General features: G+C 48.2%; 1 protein-coding gene across 1 annotated transcript in view; it reads right to left on the bottom strand.

Annotated features, from left to right (window-relative positions):
- Window positions 1-22,885, bottom strand: part of Rapgef1 (Rap guanine nucleotide exchange factor 1) — a 129,293-nt gene extending 106,408 nt beyond the window's left edge. The window contains exon 1 of the mRNA XM_076845203.2: window positions 22,716-22,885. Within this exon, the coding sequence (XP_076701318.1) occupies window positions 22,716-22,776 (61 nt within the window). The 5' untranslated portion in view covers window positions 22,777-22,885. The remainder of the gene's footprint in view (window positions 1-22,715) is intronic.
- Between the last annotated feature and the right edge of the window lie 552 nt (window positions 22,886-23,437).

Here is a 23,437-nt window from a genome sequence, read left to right as displayed (position 1 = left end):
AGTGCTACCACAAGCCCAAATCCCTGGCTCAGAATGCAGGGGCATTTGCCCCAGGTCCCAGAGGCCCTAGTGGGGCGGGGGAGGCAATGGGAGAAATCAGGTCTATATTCTATTGAGAGTATGGGATCCAGTTCCCCAATTTTTATTTTCATACTTTGCTGCCTATTTCCTCATCAGCAGATGAGGGAAAAAAGGACAGGGGGATAAATGTGTGAGTACTTCCAAACTGAGCAACTTGGGAAAGAAACTTAACCTCTCTAAACCTTGGATTTCACGTATGTAAAATGTGTACAACTCTGCCACCCACTATATCAAGTAGTTTAAAGATTAAATGTTTTAAAAATTTTGTCACACAGCAGATGCTCAATAAAGAACAGTTATTGTGTGCTGGCTATGGTGGCGCATGCCTTGAGTTCTAGCTACCCAGCAGGCTGAAGTGGGAGGAACACCAGGGCTCAAGAGTTCAAGATCAGCCTGGGCAGCATAGTGAAACCCTGTCTCAGCACACAAAAACAGTTGCTGCCATTTTAACCTGCACACTACCAAGCCTTAGAAATAATACACTTGGGGCTGAGGTTGTGGCTAAGCAGTAGAGCACTCGCCTAGCATGTGCGAGGCCCTGGGTTCGATCCTCAGCACCATATAAAAATAAATAAATAAAATAAAAATATTGTGTCCATCTACGAAAGAAAGGAAGGAAGGAAGGAAGGAAGGAAGGAAGGAAGGAAGGAAGGAAGGAAGGAAACGGAACGAAACAATACACTTAAGAAAAACGACTTGCCTCTACAGGGATTCTCCCCAACATTACAGTAAGGTCTGCTACAATACTGTGATAAGTAACTCATTCTCTCAGTGCAACTAAAATGAAACCTCACAAACGCACCATAGGAATAACATTTGGATTGTGGAAGGTGACATAAACCAGAGAGGTAACACTGTGACTAGGGGAAGTGCGGAGTTCTCAGGAGCACCCCCCCCCCCTACATGCCAGAAACTACTGGACACAGTGTCAGAGCTTTGCGGAGTGTTGCTGACTTCTTGAGGGAGAGTGTTTTTGAAGACAGCAATGGCAAAGCAAGGACAGGCCACAGAGCCCTGTAATGGTGCATCCACCCACCCGGGGCGAGGCTCTAGGCTTTGTGAATCTGTCTGCTGGGAGGAAAGTCTCATGTTGGTCACTTCCCTCCTGGAGAAAAACACAACAATCTGAGGAAGCTCCAAGCGCTGTGGGAACACTCTAAGTGGGAGCCGTGGCTAGGTCCAGTGCACGTACAAAGGGAAGGAGCGGCTGGAGGTCAGCCAGCAGGGTGCGAGGGGCAGGTTCTCAAGCACTGTGCTGGGTCCTCTAGCCTCTGCTTTGGAACGAACGTTCTGCCTGGCTCAGGAGACATTGAAAGCAAAGGCACTTGGTGTTGTGTGTCAAAGAAAGTCAGGGACTCTGAAACTCACAGGTCAGTCTGAGAATCACAGCTGGAGGGGCCTCACACCATCAGCTTAACCAAGAATCACTCGCCACCACTGCCATCAGCACTGAGCGGTACAGGGCAAGGAAGCACGGTGACCTCCTTTAAGCCAGGAGCACGCAGGGCAGGAGGGGCAGCACATGTACAGACCCGATATGAAGGAGGGAGGTGGGTGGATCAATAGGCCAGCACCTTGCAGGCCATGGGCCTTGGGGGTTCCTAAGACATGTGTTCATTTTCCTGGGAAGAGGTCCATGGCTTTCCCCAAAGTCTTGAAGAGTTCAAAAAGCTTAAGAGCCACTGAGCTCATGTGACTCATTACAACAAAATGGGAAAACTGAGGCCCAGATAGGAAAGCCGTTTCCCTGAGGCAACTGGAAAGCCCATCACCCCAACCTAATGTGGGGTTTCTACAGCTTGCCAGCACCTTGCTTCTGCAGGAAATGTGTCAACAACCACAAGCGCCAAACCTCACTGAGTTCTGACATGGGACCCCACCCAGGTTACTGTCCCCACTCAGGCAGGCCCAGAAGTGATGCTCCACAGCTACTGTCCAGGACTGACCTCAGTGCTCAGGCTCAGAACTGTCCCTCGTCTCAGACTCAAAGGCCCTCAGAGACAGCTCCTAGGTCTTCAAGGACCTCTGGCCAAGGTCCTCCACATAGTCCTCACCAATATCCAGATCCAGCCTTCTGATAAGCTGCTCATCTGTGAGTCTTTCCTAAGCAAAGCGCTGGGCAAGGAACTAAGGCTAGCCCCAGAAAGGAAAGACCACACCTCCCATTCTCCAATTCCACATGGAATTGAGAGGAAGACATTATTTTCAAAAAGTAAGCACAAATTATAAGTTTCTCTGTCACTTTTTCATGTTGGGACTACTTGGGGGAAAGTTTAAACATGTGTGGAGAACACTCCTTAAACTCCTGATGCTTCCTAGAGGCCCAGCAGGATAGCTCAAGGGCCTCAACTGGCTCAAGGTTTGTGGAGCTACCTTTCCAGCCTGGGCTCTGCTTTCCTCATCTGAGTCTGCTCCTGCCTGTGTGGGTGTGCAGGACCTCACTTCCTCCAGCTAACCAGTGACACCTACGACAGATGTCCAGCACATTCTCAAGGAAGCCTTAGGGTCCCACAGTCTCTGCTTCATGTGACAATGAAGGAGAGGCAATACTCATGCTGGGGAGGCCCTCACAACTCAATCAGGAGAGGCAATACTCATGCTGGGGAGGCCCCCACAACTCAATCAGGAGAGGCAATACTCATGCTGGGGAGGCCCCCACAACTCTCCACCCTCCCTGGAGCCCAGCCTCCAAGCCCTGCCTGCAGCTACTCATTACTTCAGAGGCGAGGTGAAGCACTGAGCACTTGGGCTGGATGTAAGACAGCAGCTGCTGTGCCACTGCCAGCACTGCCCTGGGCTCAGGTGAAGGCAGCTGACAAGGGGCTTACCTCCAAATGAGGAAGAGCATCACAAAAAAGAAACAGATACATGCTTCACTTAAAAAAATAGCAGGCCTGAGGGTATGGAAAGTGCTGGAGTGTTGCTGCAGACCAGTGGTCAGGGAAGGTCTCTGCGGGGGACTGCAGGGAACCTTTGAAGATACCATAGGTAGCCCCCACAGGTAGCCCCTGTGGGATCCCTAAGGCTTCCATGAGAATGTGCTGGACATCTGTTGTAATGTCACTGGTTAGCTGGAGAGGAGGGAGTGAGGTCCTACACACACACAGGCAGGAGCTGACTCAGATGGGGAAAGCAGAGCTCAGGCTGGAAAGGAGCACATGGAAGAGCTCACATTTCTCAGGACTCCTTATCTAAGAACCTTCCCTGTGTGTGAACTTACAGCCCCAACACTGGATCCATTTTATCAACAAGAAAGTGAGTTTTATCTGGGCGCAGTGGCGCATGCCTATAATCCCAGGGGCTCAGATGCTAAGATAGGAGGATGGCGAGTTCAAAGACAGCATCCACAAAAGTGAGGTGCTGAGCAACTCAGTGAGACTCTGTCTCTAAATAAGATACAAAATAGGGCTGGAGATGTGGCTCAGTGGTCGAGTGCCCCGAGTTCAATCCCCAGTACCAAAAAAGCAAAGAAACTTGAGTTTTGAAAGTGGGAGGGTGAGAAACCTTCCCAAGGTCACATGATAGCCAAGGGTGATCAGCATTTGAGCCCAGGTTTTGACCTCACGTCTCAGCAGTTGTCCCATAGTACCTGGGGGAAGGGACATTCCAGGCAGAAGGCATAGCAAGGGTGGAGGCTCAGAGGCAGAGCAGGTTAAGGAAGGCACAAAAGCCCATGGTTGGGGAGAGCCCAGGGACTGGAGAGCACTCTGGATTTTATTCAAATGGTGATGGGAAGCTCTGGACAATTTTGAGTGGGACAATTTGATCAAATTTACCCTCTAGATGTTGAAAGACAAATGGGCATTTGTGAGCCAAGAGTGGAAACCAGGACAGCAGCTAGCAGCCTGGACCTCAGCAGAGGGGGCCTGAGTGGCGCGAACCAGGATCCACTGAAGTAAACCCAGGAGGATGTTTTGGGGATTGGGTGTGGCCTGTGGGAAAGGAGTCGAGGATGAACGATTGGGTAGAATACCAGACGGGGAACCCAAGGAGCCAGCAGGCAGGATGTGAGGTGCAAGACCAAGGGCTTAGGTAGGCACATGAAGTCTGGATGCTTCCAAGGCATCTGCTATAATCTGAATGTCTTCATTCATCCAAAATTTATGCTGGAGCATGACCCCCACGGCAGTGGTATGAGGAGGTAGGGCCTTTGTGAGGTGCACAGGTCATGAGCAGAGCCTTCATGGATGGGACTGATGCCCTTATAAAGTGACCATACAGGAAGAAGATGCCATCTGCAAACCGGGAAGAGTGCCCTCCCTAGGCACCTAACTGCCAGGGCTTTTGATACTGAACTTCCCAGCCTCTAGATCCTGAGAAGTGATGTCTGTGGTTTATAAACCAACCAGTTTATGGTGTTTTTTTCATAGCAGCCTGAACAGACTGAGACACTGTCCAAGTAGGCAGCTCAGGAGAGACACAGGTTGGAATGCACAATTGGGAATGGCCTATATTTAGAAGGTCCGGACTGCTTAGAAGAAATCAGAGATCTCAGCTCTAGGATGTTCCCAAATGGAGAGTTCAGAGGGAAAAATGATCCCCCAAAGGAAAGCTGGGAGGAAGAAATCTCCTTTTATGGAGCACCTGCACATTGAGAAAGAACTCAGAAGCTTGTAAATGTTTTACCACTGTGCTTTTAAAGCACTGATGCAATGTGTGACTTTAAATGTAATTTAAATTTTAGAATTTTGTCTTGAGTTCTGGATGCTTGGTTTTTAAATGTCTTGCTTATCATGATGAGTAGCATGTCATCCCAATTAATTAGCTAGTATCCCAAGGCACAATATACATTAAGTGTGAGATCCATCAGAGCTTTCTCCATGGCTGCTAAGCTCCCGACCACCCTCCTGTCAGAACGGATTAGATCACTGTTGTCGCCCTCTCATATGGCTGGCATGACACTCCTGCTGAGAGCAGAAGCAGCTTTCTCGGCTTCACTACCAGAATCTCCAGCCTATGATGTCTTTTCAGGAAATTTTTCAGCTACCTCTCCATTTTACCAGGATTTGTTTCAGTTCTGGGCAGTGGCTTCAACCCAGCTCTCCCACTGGCCAGCAAGACGAGTCACACAAGCCCTTGGGGGCCTCTGTTTTATCATCTGAATAATGACGCCAACATGACCTGCTTACAGTGCTGCTGCGAGGACTGAGCGCACGTAGCCCAGCTCCTCGCGTGAATGCACATGAGTTGTCATGTAATCATCATGACTGCGATTGCTCTAAGGGAAACATTCCAGTTTTTAGTTCAGATCCCTAAGACCCTTCCTTTTCCTCTCCATACTTAGAGCATGGTTCCAAAGTGTGCTCTCTGCTCCTCAGCAGCACCAGGGAACTTTTTTTTTTTAATTTTAATATTTATTTTTTAGTTTTCGGCGGACACAACATCTTTGTTTGTATGTGGTGCTAAGGATCAAACCCAGGCTGCAGGCATGCCAGGCTAGCGCGCTACCGCTTGAGTCACATCCCCAGCCCCAGCACCAGGGAACTTATTAGAAATACCAGGCCCTCAGCCAACCCAGCAACTTCCAGGTGCTAAAGCTTGAGAAGTATTGTGAGTACCCAGCAGGACTACCTGGTCCCTGATGATCCTGATCAACACGGATTACATCAGCCTGTCACAAACACAAACTTTCCTTTTTCACAGATTTCTTTCAACCCCAGATATACTACTTGCAAAAAATAAAACTTCTCACAAAAATTCTACCCAATAGTCCCTTATACAGGCAAGATTAAAAAATCCATATTTATATAAGATTATTTTTCTAATTTTCTATGACTTAAATTGACACAAACACTAGTACCTTTCCATTCATTCCAAAAATACGAGTGAAGATCTGATTAATCTTTATCATGAGGAACACACACTCTGGTTGTGCTATGTATGTGGTTATTGTTTCTCAAACCAAATGTTCCAGGTTTTGATGCATCTACAATTTGAGCATGGGTACATGTACAAAGTAGCAGATATGCACAGGGAGAAGGAAACCAAAACCCGGCTCCACTTACCCTCCTGTGGCCCTTGGAGTGCAATTGTGCCTGCAACCAACCCTGTTTCTGAACACTCCTCTCCTGCAGCCCAGACCACCCGCAATGCATATCTGTGGAGCTCACAGCCATCAAGTGACCACTTTTTTGGTGTTTTCCCATCCATACCAGGATGCTCGGGAACACGGAGGGTGCTGTTAACCACCGTTCTAGAAAAGCAGCTGAGTGCAATCATTGCCCTGTCACAGCCCACTCGAGCAGGGACCCTAGGAGTGATTTTCTTCTGGCATCCAGTCATCAAACTGAGGCCAGAACAGAGGTACATTTATAGGCAAAGATCCAGAGTCCACCTCTTCAATCACAGGCTGAGTCTGATTGAGAGGGGAGAGTTTGGGTCCAGGCATAGCAAGCTCCACCAGAGCAGGAACCTTGACTTGTTGCTCAGTGTCCCAAGTATCTCCTGCCAGGAACGGTGTAGAGCAGAAGCTCAAGTAACCAGCTGACAAAAGAGTCCTGAGGGACTACTTTGATTCTAAGATATATACTTTCTCAAAGTTTAACTTTTGAATAAAAATATGTTGTTTTATAATCCACTTTATTAGAATATTTTCTTTTTTTGCTTCCTGATAAATTTTATTAAATCAATAATACATTTAATGCAGGGAATGGTGGTGCATGCCTGTAATGCCAGCTACATGGGAGGGTGAAGAAGGAGGATCGCAAATTCCACGTCAGCTTAGGCAACTTATCGAGATCCTGTCTCAATATGAAAAATAAAAAGGACTGGGATACAGCTCAGTGGCACAGCACCCCGTGTTCACTCTCTAGTATTGGCACATCTCACATTTGTTGGTGTGTGTCAACAAAACACAGCAACTGGTTATCACCCAGAACCACACAGACGTGGTAATAACACCAGTGGACCAGAGATGCCATCCTGGCAATCCCAGCTGCAACTCATACACAGAGGCACCTTCAATCCAATCAGCCTGACTGGCCTTGACTTCGTCTGCCCAGATCTTCTTCTCTCTTTCCCTCCTTCAAGCCAGTGATGCCTTCTCAGGAATGTGGCTGGCAGCCTTGAGTCCTGTCCAATAGTGCTAGAATGCATGTCACCTATGCCATCAACCCGGAGCAAGAACTGATGAAGGATCCAGGAAGAGCCTCAGATATTGGCCGTGGGAAGCTGGGTCTTCCTTAATAACTGGCCTGCTCTAAGTACCAGGCTGCAGCGCCCACCAGGGATGGGGCCCGACTGGGGATTTAGGCTCCTCTTGCACTGATGGACTGGAGGCAAGTGCAGCTTACCAGAGGACTCCAGGTGATCCCCTCTGTGGGGGTCTTTGTAGGGGCCAAGCACAGCTGAAAAGCCCAGGTACAAGGTGAGGAGAGTCCCATCCAGATATAGGAGATTTACCCTAGCTGAGAAGCTTCCTGCCCCTCAGAATCAGACATCTCTCCTAGCACACAGGTCCACCAAGGGCCATGTCTAAGGTTCACCCATGATGCAGCATGTCAGAATTTCCTTCCTAAGGCTGAATAATATTCCACTCTATCACACACGACTTACCTTATCCATCACCTGTCAACACACCCCCAGGTTGCTTGCACCTGCTGGCTCTTGTGAATAATGCTGGTATAAAGACGGATGTACACATCTCTCTTCAAGTCCTTGCTTCCAATACTCCTGTGAGTACATATGCAGAGGTAGAATTGCTGGATCACAGGGTAATTCAATTTTCTATTTTTAGAGGAATTGCCATCCTGTTTTCCACAGTGGCTGCTCCAGGTTACATTCCCATCCATGGTGCACAAGAGTTCTAATTTCTCCAAGTCCTTGTCAACACTTTCATTTTCAGTTTTTTGAAAGCAGCCATCCTTATGAGTTGAGGCAATTTGCAGTTCCCTAATCTTAGTGATGTTGAACATACTTTTGTGTCATGCTGGCCATTTACAAAGCATCTTTTGAGTCCTTTGCCCATTGTTAAAACTTGGGTTTTTTTGTTGTTGTCAATTATCCAATGCCATCTTTATTTCCAGGAAACAGACAATTAACCAAGTCCAAACCAAAGTCAGGCAGATATAGTCATCATGCCCATACAATAGAATACTACTCAGCAATAAGAAGGAATGGGCCAGTGATAAAGTAATGAGGAGGTGAATCTTAAAGGCAGGTATGGGGCAAAAGAAGCCATTGTCCACTGTCACACCCCGAGTGCTGACATTTGTAAGGCACTCTGGAAAAGGCGAATCTACAGGTGAAATGGAAAGCAGACCAGCAATCCTAGGGGCTACAGAAGGGTTGGATTGTGGAGGTGCAGAAGGAGGTTCCCAGAGAGACAGACTGGTCTGCCTCCTGTCTGGGGGTTACACGAGTCTAAACATGTTCAAACTCAACAGCACTCTACACCCACAAAATCAATTTTGCTGTCTGTAAATTTTTTTAAAATCCTCATCCAAAAGCGGAAAGTTCCCCCTTCTATCCAACAAGCATTAAACAAGAGGCCTGCAAGCACTATCTCCTGAGACCCTTACAAAATCCCAGAAATGCATAACTACTGCCATTTAAACTACGAGAAATCAACTCCTACTGGTTCCAAACACCCAAGATCCTACTCAGTCTCTCCAAGACACAGGGTGTTTGCAAATTATCATGATATGCAGTAGCAAGAATTTACAGCTGGTGGAAACAGGCCTGCCTGCATATGATTGATCTTTACCTTTAGGGACAGAGTACACAGAGCTCCCCTGGTACCAGTAGGCCCATGACCTTAAAAAGCTCAGAACTACTGTCTAGGGTAGGTCCTCTATTGTGGAGGAGGTTGAGGCCCAGAGAAGGACTGTGGCTTGCCCAGAAGGCAGAGTGACTCTGGCAGTGCCATATCCATTCTCTCTGCATCACCCAGAGATGCCACAGTTCAAAGTCTTGCTATGAGAGTGACTTACACTCCCCTTGACAATTTTAAACCACATCATTTCCTCAGGGATAGATGCTCTGTCTTACCAAGCTGGGGCCATGGTCCCTGCAATCTGGGGCTGAAGTGTAGTCCAGGTCCCTAGCCAAATTCCTATCTTGTCCAATATAAAAACTTCATTCTACAAACCTGCATATTTAGGGTAATTAATAGCTCCTTGTGAGCAAAAGAAACAAGGGCTGATTATGCAGAAAAGCATGCTTTTGATTCATGCCTTGGGTTTTGTGATGAGCTCATAGAATTAATATTTGTAAGGCACTCTGGACATGCCAGGACAGAAGTACAAGGTAGTGTGGTTATGCTAATCAAGTGAGAGGTTCTGTACCTCCAGGACCAAATGATTACAGAAAGTGAAAGGAGCTGCTGGGCTTTGGACCCTCTGCAAACAGCACTCCCTGTGCTTGGTGCCAGCTACACTGACAAATCTGCTGAGACCACAAACACTCTCAAGTTAGCCCAGGAGAGCATGGGTCGAGAAAGTGGCAGAACAATACAACATGATTCCTGAGCTTATCTTAACTGTGAAGTTAATCAAAGGAGAAAAATAGGGGTAAAAGATCACCCTGATGTGGCACTCCACATAATTTGTAAGTTCTTCATCCAGGAGAGTCTCGTATGGCTTGTGTAACTCAACAGTCACAAAACAAAAGCAACGCCAGGTGCTCAATTCACCTCCAGAGCTGAAAAGATGGCTCCATCATCCCTAGAGTCACTCCTGGCAGGAGACACTCAAGTGATATCTCTCAGGACAGAACAAAAGTGCATTTGCTGATGGGTCAGCACTGCTATGGCTCCCACACAAGCCAGAGTGCACAAGCACAGGCTCGCTCCCCGCAGAGAGAACCAGATGATAAGACGGGACCACGAGTGGCTACACTTCAGTGCCATCTACTTCTCCCAGTAGCTGCCTGCTCACAGGCTTACCCCTTGATTGTAAAATTCTGTTCCTTGGAATTCAATATTCTCAGATTTTGAGAGAGGGTGAGTGAGAGCACTAAGGGTGCAGTTTGGTGGTAAAGCATGTGCAAGGCCCATCCCCAGCATCACAGAGACTCCAAAACACAACAGCCAGAGACAGCCCTTTCTTCTGTGAGTGCTGAGGTCTGTTTTATTTACCACATTATCATTATAATAAAAATGGCCATTTTGGAGCAGAAAGGACCTTACTTATGAACAAAGCATAGTCTTGCCCACTCCTCTCTCAAAACCACAAGTCAGGTACTGGTCCCGCTTTCACTGATAAAACTCTGAGGCTCAGAGGAGAAGTGACTTTGCACAATATCCCTGGACTATCACATGAAAGAGTTGGAACCCAAAGCCCCAGCTAGGGACCTGAGGCCCAAACTCAGCCACTGCCTGGCACTGCTCCCAGGGGTACTACAGAGCAAGGAGTACTAGGGAGACTAAGGACACTAAGCAATGCATTGGTGCAGACCTGGGGCCACAGAAAGTTCTCTTTCCTGCCCCTCACATGGGCTCATGCTGTCTCTAACACAGATGATGTGTGAAAGCCAAGATCCAGCCTCCTGCACATAGCACAGGCAACGGTGGGACTGCCAACTTCTGCAGGACACCAGCACCTCTCACCCTCTCTACCCCACTCCCTGGAAAGGCTGCTTGGCACTCAGGACACTCAGCCAGTACTGGCTGGCTGGGTGGGTGGGGGGAACTATTTTGACTCACAAGGGCCACTTCCCACTGCTGCCCCATCTGCAAAAAGTTTCTCCAAAGCAGACTCTTATGCGATATTTCCAGTCAACATACTTCTGAAGCCACTTCTGTAACTAAGAAACCAGAAGTTGCTCTGTAAATCTGTAGGCAGAGGTGGAGCCATCATCGCCATCCTGTAGAGGCTGGAAAGCCCCAGGGGAGTCCCAAAGTAGGTTCCAAGCAATGACTATGGTGGTGCCCCTGAGACTCTGGAGCAGACCAGTGCTAGACTTTGGGGCCCAATGGAGGGAGCAGGGGGAGGGAAAGCCAGTCCCCTGCCATCTGAACTTGGCAAGTCAATTCCCCTTTACTACATTTCTTTCCTCAATTGTCAAAGCCACGCCCAGGCACACGCCTATAATCTCAGCTACTTGAGAGGCTGAGGCAGGAGGATCACAAGTTCCAGGCCAGCCTCAGCAACTTAGCAAAGCCTAGGTAACTTAGCCAGACCCTGTCTAAAAAAAAGGGGGGGGGGCTGGTGATATCAGTGGTGAAGCATCCCTGGGTTCAATCCTCAATATAAAAAAAGAAAAGGAAGAAAGCCTCTCAGGAGGATCTGCCCACCCCATTGAGTTTTGACAGAGGCACCAGAGGCTCAGAAAGGTAAACAGGACGGGCGTGGTAGCTCATACCTGTAATCCCAGGAGCTCAGAGGCTGAGACAGGAGGATCTGGAGTTCAAAGCCAGCCTCAGCAACGGCAAGGAGCTGAGCAACTCGGTGAGACCTTGTCTCTAAATAAAATACACAATAGGGCTGGGGATGTGGCTGAGTGGCCCTGAGTTCAAACCCCAGTATCCCCCCGCAAAAACGAAGGTAGGCAGTTTGCCCATGGTCTCCCAGCAATGTTAAAAACACCGAGATGCCTCAAAAAATGACATTAAACATGTGCTCAAAAGCAGGTAGGCAAGGCAAACCTTTGCTTCTGCCAGAAGGGTGTGCTACTGAACCTGGCTAACAGGTGCCCCTGGGCAGCAGTCCTCCTGTCTATATACCAAAGGCAGCTCTGCCCTTCACCCTGACTGGAGGACTCGAGTACAATTTATGTGGTTGGCTAATTTAAGAATTTGGGTGCAAAAGGGAAAGGCTACAATTTGATCCAATTAAGGCTGAATACCATATTTTGAGAATGGACTACCAGACTTTGTTTCTCACAGCAAGAAGCAAGGCTTCTTGAGTAGTTTTGGCACAGACTGGAATATAGCTGTCTCCTCAAGCAACCCACCCAGTATTATCTGGGCCTCACAGCAGAGGGATCCCTGCTGGTGGAGAATGGTGCACAGGAACAGTGAAAACAGATGAGAGTGAATACTCCTAGCCTTTGTCCCAGCTTTGCCCCATTCAGTATAAAACTCTGTCAACTTAACTACTCTCAAAGAAAAGATCATGGCTTTGCTCCCTCCTCTATGGAATGGGAACAGTAGTGAGACCTTTCTCCTAGTGTAAGGATTAAACCACATGTGTAAGACACAGGACAGAACCCAGCACTGGCACGTGATGAGAGCCTGATGTAAGCTGGTACAACTATTTTTATTTATTATTGAAAGGAGGGGCTGAGAGGAACCATGCCCCAGCCCGTGCACAATCATCATCTATGTGTTTTCAACCAGTCACTGAAAGAAGGAAGGCACATGTGATTATCCATAGCCAGCAAATAAATACGATTGTTTCCTGCTAGGGTTTTTTTTCGCTTGCTTGTTTTTGGTCAGCTGAATGGCTCTCCACTGGACTTAGCTTTCCTTCCCATCCCATGTCCTTTATTCTCCCCAACACTGCAGTGTCACACTTGAGCTGTTTGACGCAATAGTGTGCGGTTGGGAGCCACGTCTGCCAAGCCCACACCAATGCCCTACATTTTTAAAAGCTACAAAGCAAATGCCTGAAATTGCCTTGTCCCCATCTCTGAGAAGCAGCACATACATCCTGTGCAGGACTCATTCCTAAACTTTAAAAGCATGACAGTTTGGACTGAAGTGGAGCTCAGTGATAGGGCGCTTGCCTAACATGCACAAGGCCCTGGGTTCTATCCCTAGCACTCTTAAAAAAAAAAAAAAAAAGCAGGGCAACATTTCCTGATCACAAAACTTTATTCGACATGAAATGACTGTGGTCTGACAGTGAAGGAAAAACCAAAAGGAAGACTCCTTCAGGGGCCAACAGGTACAGCAGGCTAAGGTGCCATGGGAGGAAAGAGCAGTCTACAGGTAGCAGCAGGAGGGACTCTCTCAAACCATAGCCTGGAAGAAAAAGGGGCAACAAAGAGAAACTGTGACCGTCAGAAACCAGATTTCTAGTCCAGGGGCTGGGGATGCGGCTCAAGCGGTAGCGCGCTCACCTGGCATGCGTGCGGCCCGGGTTCGATCCTCAGCACCACATACAAACAAAAATGTTGTGCCCGCTGAAAACTAAAAAATAAATACTAAAAAAATTCTCTCTCTCTCTCTCTTTAAAAAAAAAAAAAAAAAGATTTCTAGTCCACTCAAGCAAGTGCACTACATCTCAGCTCACAGAAGAGGAAGGCATGGCAAGAGCTGTCCAGGTCCCCTGACAAAATAAGAAGGGGAGCCAGATGGATGCCAGTAGAGGGCTCCTCAGCCCCTGCCCTCAGTACTGTCCAGTCACCTATGAACAGATGAGGAGGGAGCTGGTCCTCAAGAATGTTTCAAGACCAACTAAAAAAAATAAAAAGTAACGACAGATTCCTGTTCTGGTGCTAGTTATGGGGGCCAAGCTGGGCAGAGTTGGCACATACCTTGTGAATGTACTGGCAAAACTACAACCACTCCACACAGAACCAGCATTGCCCAAGAGTACTTTGTTTCCATGCAAGCTGTCATCACAAATGGAGCATGTACCATGTCAGAACTGGGCTGTGGCTCCGTCTGTCCCATGTCTAGAGTTCTGGGCCTTACCACTGAGCTACACCCCAGCCTTTTTTTTTTTTTTTTTTTTAAATGCTGCCCAGTATGGCCTTGAACTCCTGGACTCAAGTCATCCTCCTGCCTCAGCCTCCATTAGCCAGAACTACAGGTGTGCGTCTTAACACACCAGCTTGGGAATTATTTTTTATTTATTTTTAATTAATTTTTATTGTTGGTTGTTCAAAACATTACATAGTTCTTGATATATCATATTTCACACTTTGATTCAAGTGGGATATGAACTCCCATTTTTACCCCGTATACAGATTGCAGAATCACATCAGTTGCACATCCATTGATTTACATATTGCCATACTAGTGTCTGTTGTATTCTGCTGCCTTTCCTATCCTCTACTATCCCCCTCCCCTCCCCTCTTCTCTCTCTACCCCCTCTACTGTAATTCATTTCTCCCCCTTATATTTTTCCCCCTTTCCCCTCACTTCCTCTTGTATGTAATTTTGTATACCCCTGAGGGTCTCCTTCCATTTCCATGCAATTTCCCTTCTCTCTCCCTTTCCCTCCCACCTCTCATCCCTGTTTAATGTTAATCTTCTTCTCATGCTCTTCGTCCCTACTCTGTTCTTAATTACTCTCCTTATATCAAAGAAGACATTTGGCATTTGTTTTTAAGGGATTGGCTAGCTTCACTTAGCATAATCTGCTCTAATGCCATCCATTTCCCTGCAAATTCTATGATTTTGTCATTTTTTAATGCAGAGTAATACTCCATTGTGTATAAATGCCACATTTTTCTATCCATTCGTCTATTGAAGGGCATCTAGGTTGGTTCCACAGTCTTGCTATTGTGAATTGTGCTGCTATGAACATCAATGTAGCAGTGTCCCTATAGTGTGCTTTTTTTAGGTCTTTAGGGAATACACCGAGCAGGGGAATAGCTGGGTCAAATGGTGGTTCCATTCCGAGCTTTCCAAGAAATCTCCATACTGCTTTCCAAATTGGCCGCACCAATTTGCAGTCCCACCAGCAATGTACAAGTGAACCCTTTTCCCCACATCCTCGCCAGCACTTGTTGTTGTTTGACTTCCTAATGCCTGCCAATCTTACTGGAGTGAGATGGTATCTTAGGGTGGTTTTGATTTGCATTTCTCTGACTGCTAGAGATGGTGAGCATTTTTTCATGTACTTGTTGATTGATTGTATGTCCTCCTCTGAGAAATGTCTGTTCAGGTCCTTGGCCCATTTGTTGATTGGGTTATTTGTTATCTTATTGTCTAATTTTTTTAGTTCTTTGTATATTCTGGATATTAGGGCTCTGTCTGAAGTGTGAGGAGTAAAGATTTGTTCCCAGGACGTAGGCTCCCTATTTACCTCTCTTATTGTTTCTTTTGCTGAGAAAAAACTTTTTAGTTTGAGTAAGTCCCATTTGTTGATTCTAGTTATTAACTCTTGTGCTATAGGTGTCCTATTGAGGAATTTGGAGCCCGACCCCACAGTATGTAGATCATAGCCAACTTTTTCTTCTATCAGACGCCATGTCTCTGATTTGATATCCAGTTCCTTGATCCACTTTGAGTTAACTTTTGTGCATGGTGAGAGAAAGGGATTCAATTTCATTTTGTTGCATATGGATTTCCAGTTTTCTCAGCACCATTTGTTGAAGATGCTATCCTTCCTCCATTGCATGCTTTTAGCCCCTTTATCAAATATAAGATAGTTGTAATTTTGTGGATTGGTTTCTGTGTCCTCTATTCTGTACCATTGGTCCACCCGCCTGTTTTGGTACCAGTACCATGCTGTTTTTGTTACTATTGCTCTGTAGTATAGCAGCTTGGGAATTTGATCACAATATCACTGTTGATATTCAAGGACTACATGAAAACACCAGTTAATGTAAGTAGTTAACACAGATTCCCAACTCTCTGCACTCTTTATCAAAGCACTGATCCTTTTAACTTCCCAGGACACAGCCTGACTGGCTCAGCAGGACTGGGAGTAGCTCAATGGTAAAGCAATTGCCCAGCATGTATAGGTTTGACCCCCTGCACCAAAGAAATAAAGTATTAAAGAGGATCAGAGACTTTAAATTAGGGCCCTAAGTTCATTCTATGCCAATACTAACTAAGCTTACATTCCTTTAATAAGTATGTATTCAGCACCTAATGTGTGCTAGGCTTGTGGTGGCCCCCAGTGGTAGACAGGTACACTCCCTCATGAAGCTAATGGTCTATTTAAGGCTTTATTTGTTGATTTTTAACTTGCAGACAGGAAACTGGCGCTTTGAATTCTGAATGAGTTAAACAATATCATTCTACCCAAGTGTTTACTTGGGGCCTTTCCATGGAATTTACTATCTGCTAGAGGAAGAGAAGACACCAAGAGCTTGTAGGAAGTCGGTTTTGGTGGAGGAGACTATAAGGGCATCCAGGAAGTTGGTTTTCACAGTTTGGTGTGCGTGGGGGGGGGGGGGGAGGTTCCAAGGAAGAACCTCAGAGCCAACGGCTGAGCAAGGACTGAAGTGGCTTTCCCACTAGCTTCTATGTAATGGCCTTCTTCTATACAAAAAGGGATCTGCTGCTTTCGGAAAAAAAAAAAAAAAAACTTAATCCAGAGCCCACCCCTTCCTGAAGAAAATGAGACCCCCTGCCCAAAAGGGAAAACACCCCAAAGACCAGGTCTCATATGGTCTAAAACAAAGGACTAGAAACTAAGATGATAGATCCCTTAATAATTGAAACCGTAGATTTTATTTATTTACTCATAAAAGAGCCTTTGGGGCAAGGTGGTCTGAGTCAGACACACACCTGTCCCAGGAGCAAAACTGCTAGCCTGAAGCCAAGGGACAGCGCGGTAGGCTTGGCTTCCGTTGCCAGGCCTCTCCCCTTTCCAGGGTGTCATCTTATTATGGCAACAGGCAACACAGAGGGGACTGAGGTAAGATCCAGCCTGACGTCCAAGGAGATGTGCAATCCGAGCTAACTTGGGAAATGATTTTTCTGCAAGCTCATACATGACTCATCTTTATGAGCCTCCTATCAGGTCTCCTGGCTACAAGGAATCCCATTCAAACCACTCTGCCGACAGCTGCTCAGCAGACCAGGAAACATTTGGGGTTGTTGTGGCTGATTTTTTAAAACAGGTTTATCTGTGTCAGTACTCTTTCTTATCTCTTTGTAGCACTGTTGATGCTGCTGGTATTATAAATAGTATATGCAACCTAAAGATCAAGGCCTACCTTAATTTAACTGGCAGTTTTGTTGTTGTTGTTGTTTTCCTGAGATCAAAAAGAAATGTAGAGGAAAGAAGAAAGAAGGAAGGAAGGAAGAAAGCAATGTAATTTCTTTCTTTCTTTGTAGTGTCTTGTTTTTATCATGGGCCGCAGCCAGGTAAGGCCCAGTGGTAGAGTGCTTGCCTAGCATGTGCGAGGCACTGGGTTTGATCCTCAGCACACATAAAAATAAATAAAATAAAGGCACATCAACAACCAAATATATATATAAAGAAATGTAGAAGCATGAACCAGGATATAGAAAGCTGCTGTGTCAGGGCTGGGGATGTGGCTCAAGCAGTAGCGCACTCACCTGGCATGCGTGTGGCCTGGGTTCAATCCTCAGCACCACATACAAACAAAGATGTTATGTCCGCCAATAACTAAAAAATAAATATTAAAAAAAGAAAAGAAAAAAAAAGAAAGCTGCTGTGTCATCAGCAACTCACAGACTTTAACAGCACTCTGCAGAGACAGAGAGAGGGCCAGTTCCCCATTTCACTTCCCTAGAGTTGCCATCTTGGGCAAGTAACCAAATTTCCCTAGGCCTCAGCTGCCTGCAGGTGCAAAATGAGGATACTCTTCCCTGCCTTCACCCTCAGGGCTGTCATGAGGATGAAGTGAAATGAGGTAGTCTATAAATGCATTTGAAAACCATAGGAAATTGCAGAAATGTCCCGGACAGTCTTACCCCTGGATTTCCACCTTGAGAAGACCAGCTGTCCGCAGGCTCCCAGAAACCATGGGCATCACACAGCAACTGCCAAGGAGGAGGAACTTAGAAATTGTTCAGGGAGCAAACAGTGAATGAGGAGCAGATGCCATGGACAGGCTGTACTGGTAAACTGAAACCTGAGGAGTTTAAAACTGATCAAAATGCAGTGATTGGTAATCTAGGAGGCCCTTTCTTAGGTCACCAAAAATGTGCAGCCCCCACCTTTGACTGTGGGGGCTGCACATTTTTGGTGACAGTACTTGTACTTTTAGTATCTGTTCTGAGAAGATACAAAATAACGAGCTGCTAGTGAATCAGTCACTGTACATTTCCTTTCAATTCAGAGTAAAAGCATCTTTAAACACTTGAAAAATATAGCATAGGACTTTGAGACCCCACAGTAATTCTGTGTGCAGGCGGTGAGCTATGCAAGGCTGAGGCCAGTTTGCCAGCCCCACAGAGCTTCGCCAAGGCCACAAGGAGCTAGTGCTGGCCAGAGGGTTTGGTAAGTAATGAAACTCATTGGCAGATTGTGGTTTGCAGGCAGCACAGAAAGGAAGCAAAGGAGAAAGAAGAAAAAAAGGAGAAAGGGAGGGAGGGAGGATGGAAAGAGGAAGGGAGGAAGGAAGGAAGGAAAGAGGAAAAAACAAAGGAAGGGAGGAAGGGAGGATGGAAAGAGGAAGGGAGGAAGGAAGGAAGGAAGGAAAGAGGAAAAAACAAAGGAAGGAAGGAAGGAAGGAAGGAAGGAAGGAAGGAAGGAAGGAAGGAAGGTAATTTCTTCTTTCTTTGTAGTGTCTTCTTTTTATCATGGGCCGCAGCTAGGTAAGGCCCAGAAGACAAGGCCCCTTCTGTAACCCAAGGACTATAACTCCAGGTCTTAGGAGGTGCTCATAAACTGAAAACTAATGCAGGAACTGAACGGAGGGAAGGAAGGAGCTCCTGAAGCTCTGGTGAGTGCAGCCAGTGAAACTCAGGTGCCCTCTTCCTCCAGGCGAGGAGTAGCTCAGGATCACTAACCTATAATTTCCCCAGCCCTCTTACAGGCCAATGCCATCATCAAGGCAGGTGGCCTGAGGTCTGCCCAGTTCCCTACCAGATCTCTAGAGGTGAGGACAGCACCCGGCAGCACAGGAGCTCAATCAGTGCTAGATGAAGAATCAAATAATCAATCAACAAAGGAACAGAGCAAAAATTTCAAAGTCCAGAAAAAGGTAACAAGAATCATTTCAAGGACAGGGATGCAAACAAATGTCCACAGTCCAAGTAGGCAATGAGAATCAGCAATGTGGCCATCGGGGGAAGTGATAGGAACTCCATGGATATGGCCACTTCCCGCTCTGCCCTGGCTGTCTGACAGGCAGGAATGAGGGCTCAGGGTCACTAGAGATTCCCATTTTTCAAGAGAACTAGGAGTCCGAGATTTTTGAGTAATTAAATTTGAGTTTTTCCCTTCCACAGGAACAGTTGTGACAAATGGTCTGAAGCCAACTTGCAGATGCCAGTTCAGTCTTAAGCTTCAGAAACATTAGGGCACCAACTCTCCTCATTTCATGTTTTTGCTGGAAAAAAAGAGTGAGTCAGCAGAACAGGAGTGTCCAGAACCATGCTCACATGTCCCCCCAAAGTGGTCTCTGGGTCCAAGCATTCCATCATGGAGGGGCTGTGCTGTCTCCCAGCAGTTTTACAGAACAGGCCCCTCTCAGCTCCTAAAAGCGTGCATCCTGGGGGTTCCCCAGGATACCTGGCCCCTCACTCCAGCCTCCTCCCCTCATGACAGGCCCCTCTGGAACCCAGACTGTCTTGATCCACCACGGGCACTTGGGACAGCCAGAAGTGAAGCTTGCCTTTCTGTATCCCTATGAGGTGGCATGTCCTCTGGATGACTAGGCGAAGCACTGAAGAAGAGCTACGACAGAGGTGGGAAGATCTGCCTGAGGGGGAAGAGCCCTGCTTGCCAAGAGGCCGGATGCACCAGTCTTGGGGCTGTGAGGGGTATAAAAACACCTTCCTGTTCGCTCAAAAACCCCCAGTCCCCTAAACCCTGAGGAGTAGGAACTATTTTCAGAGGGCAGAGAGGCAAGCATGTTTCACTGTTTCTGTTGCTTCCAGGCATCAAAATTGGCACAACTCAAACAGCAACATGTTTGCAGGGTGTCGGGCTCTGCAAACACCTGAGACCAGTCCCTTCAACAAAGGACCTCTCCTTCCAATCACACACTGCTCTGAGACTTAACAGCAGGACCACTTGGAAAGTGCCAGTAGAGGCTGTGGCTGGGGCTCAGAGGTAGAGTACGCGCCTAGCACATGCGAGGCACTGGGTTTGATCCTCAGCACCACATAAAAATAAATAAATAAAGGTGCTGTCTCCAACTATGACTAAATATCTATCTATCTATCTATCTATCTATCTATCTCTTTTTTCTTTTAAAGAAAGTACCAGTAGGCACCAGGCATGGAGGCACACACCTATAATCCCAGTGATGCAGGAGTCTGAGACCCAAGGAGTTAGAATTCAAGGCCAGCCTCAGCAACTTAGTGAGACCCTGTCTCAAAAACAAAATAAATAAAAAAAAGAAAACCCTGGGGCTGGGGTTGTGGCTCAGCAGTAGAGCCCTCACCTAGAGTGTGCAAGGCCCTGGGTTCAATCCTCAGCACCACATAAAAATAAATAAATAAAATAAAGGTATTGTGTCCAACTACAACTAAAAAATAAATATTAAAAAGAAAGAAAGAAAGAAAACTCCAACAGAAGTCCTAACAGAAAAGTGTATCAAAATACAAAGCGAGGGCTGGGGTGGTAGCTCAGCAATAGAGCGCTCACCTGGCATGTGCAAAGTCCTGGGTTTGATTTTTTAAGCACTACTTAAAAATGAATAAATAAAATAGAGGTATTGTGTTCAAGTATAAGTAAAAAATAATTTTAAAAAAATGCAAAGCAAGCTGGCTGCAGTGACACACACCTGTAATTCCATTGGCAAGGGAGGCTGAGGCAGGAAGACTGCAAATCAAAGCCAGCCTCAGCAATTTAGATAGGCCCTAAGCAACATAGTGAGACCTGTCTCAAAATAAAAAGTAAAAATGGCTGGAGATGATGGCTCAGTGGTTAAGTGCCTTTGGCTTCAATTCCTGGTACCACATACACACACAAAAAAGTGAAATTCACCTGTAACAACCAAAATCACCAGAAAGGTTAACTTTCACTCACTCCAGGAGTGGCCCAACTTTCCTCAGCAGCTGTGTACAGACCATAGGAAAAGATCTGTGAGAGGGCTGGATCTCCTGTCAGTTCCATACCTATGCCCTCAATACCCAGATGATATGCCATACCTGGTCTTGTTGACCTCAGAACTTTACCATCTGGCTAATTCTCAACAAATGCATCTTCCTCCTGCCCTTTCCACCGCCCCTGACCAGCTCCTTCCACTCAATCCTCTTTCCTCCCTTTCTACTGAGATATCCCACACCTTCTCTTCGGAGCCTCACACTGTGCCTTTCAGAGCTTTTCTCACTCCTTAGCTACTAAGGTTCCTCACCTAGGCCCCAGATGCCCTTTCATGCAGCCTGGCAGCCCAGGAATTACTAGGTCAGCTCCCCACACAGGCTTCTGAGGACAGGCACTTACTGGGTTTTGCACCTACTACATCCCATAGCAGAGGGTGTGTCCAGAGAAGGCCTAAGGACACTCGAGGTAAAAGGAACTGGTAGAAGAGATGCTCATTAAGGCTCATGTCATTCTGAGCTATGGAAAACAAACCATGGGTTGACACGTAATTTTCACTTTCTTCTGTTTACTTTTCAATGATTACCAAGTTTTAAACAATAAACATAACAGTCTGACAATCAAAATCCAGTTAATGTTATTTTTAAGTATACTATACAAGTTTTCCAACAGTGCCATTCTGATGAGACACTATACTAGGAGTTCCTGAGAAATGCTGCACAGATGAACAAGATATTTCTGGACCAGCACGTGTGCAGGAAAGCGACTCATGGTCACCAGGCAAGGCCCTGGGGCTGGAGAACAGTGAGAAGCATAACCCAGAAATAGCACCTGAAACCAAGGGCCCCACTCCTGAGAAGGGTGCCCTAGGTTTTTGATCAGAGGGCCAGGCATGCTGTTCCCATTGCTGGGTTGAACCTCTCTGAGTTCATAAAACTGGGACCATATTCTCTTTCACAGAGAACCTTCAAAGATTTAATAAGCCACACATTCAAGGGCTGAGCATAGAGCCGGATATATAGCAAACCCTTAATAAAGGCTACAAAAATTTCCTTCCTGTGCTTAAACCGCAGACTGCAAAAGTTGCATTGCCTTCTGGGTCTGCTGCAGAGATGCATGCCAGAAAAGTGTTCCGATTCAACCTGGAAAACATCACCGAATGCCACCGACCCCTTCTCAGCCGCCTAAAGTGTGCCCTGCATAAGCAGCTGCCAAGCTGACCAGGTATTTGGGCTCTAACAACCAGATGTGGTCCCAACACAGGAGCCTTGAACCACTGCCTACTGCAGTGTGCACCCGAGGATTGTGCCCTGCAAGGTGTCGTCGCCTAATTAATCCCTGGGCCCCATGTGCACACCAGTAATTGACTTTTTGGAGAGCTATTCCCGGCACGGCACTGGCGAAACCCAAGCAATCAGAAGGCAACTCCCCAAGATCTCCAGGAACACACAAAGAGAGGAGGTCTGCACCAAGACCCACCACCGTCCCCAGGCCCCTGCCTCCCCGCAGATCCTGCTCGCCGAGTTGGGCTTGGGACCGCAGGGCAAGTCGGGTGCGCCTGGAAACCGCCTCAACACGTCCAGTCTGCCCCTTTGAAGCCGCCGAAGCGGCCAGCTCCGGTTAAATTTAAACTCCAGGCTCAATAGCAATGACACGTTTCGCCGCCCGGCCGCGTCCCCCTCCCAGCCACCAGCTCGCGCCCGCCCGCGCTCCGGCCGCCCTCCGAGGCCCCTGCCGCGGGGTCCCCGCGCCCGCCGGCTCCGGACGCGCGGGCAGCGCCCGGCCCAAGATGGCCCTGTCGCCCGGGGCCGCGCGGCCTGCGGGGCGCCGCCGGGAGCGCCGCCTGCGCGCGGGAGGCCCCGCGGGGCGCGCCGCCCGCCTCACCTGCTTTCTCGAGCTTGCCGGACATTTCCGGGCTGCGCCGGAGGCCGAGGCCGCCGCTCATCGGGCCCGGGCCGGGGCGCCGCGGGGCGACAGGTCGGCGCGCCCTGGCTCGCCTCGGCCCTGGCTCGCCGCGCCTCAGGCCCGCGCCGGCATGGTGGGCTCCGCGCGGCCACGGCCCCCGCTCGCCGCCCGCGCTGCAGCCCGCCCGGGCCGCCGCTGCGCCGCTCCGCCTTCGGCCCGCCGCCCGAGCGCCCACCCGCCGCTCCCGGCCCGCGAGCCGGCCGCAGCGCCGCGCCGCCGCCGCCGCCGCCGCCCGCCCGGCCTGGGCCGCGGCCACGGCGCCACCTGCCGGAAGCCCGCGCGCCGCCGCCGCGCAGCGCCCCCTGCCGGCCCGGAGCCGTCTGGGAGCCGGCCAGCGCCACCCTCCCGAGACGCAGCGCCCCCTGCCGGCCTGGAGTCCCCGCGCCGGGCCTGGAGCCGCCCCTCGCTGGACAGGCTCCACCTGGGAACCAGAGAACTGGGCCTGGGGCCCACACCCACACCCACACCACAGGACCCAGTGCCTTCCACGTCCCCAGCCCGGCTTGCCCACCACCTTTTCACCCCAGGACCTGGGACTTCACTGCCCCATTCCCATCATCCAAGAGTCTGCAGGCCAGAGGCTCCACACCAAGGGCTGGGACTGCCCCTGACCTGGATCAATCTATGCCATCTGGGGACCA

The sequence above is a fragment of the Callospermophilus lateralis genome, chromosome 2 (assembly GCF_048772815.1).
Source record: "Callospermophilus lateralis isolate mCalLat2 chromosome 2, mCalLat2.hap1, whole genome shotgun sequence".
Taxonomy (NCBI): domain Eukaryota; kingdom Metazoa; phylum Chordata; class Mammalia; order Rodentia; family Sciuridae; genus Callospermophilus; species Callospermophilus lateralis.
This window is presented reverse-complemented; position numbering and strand designations above follow the sequence as displayed.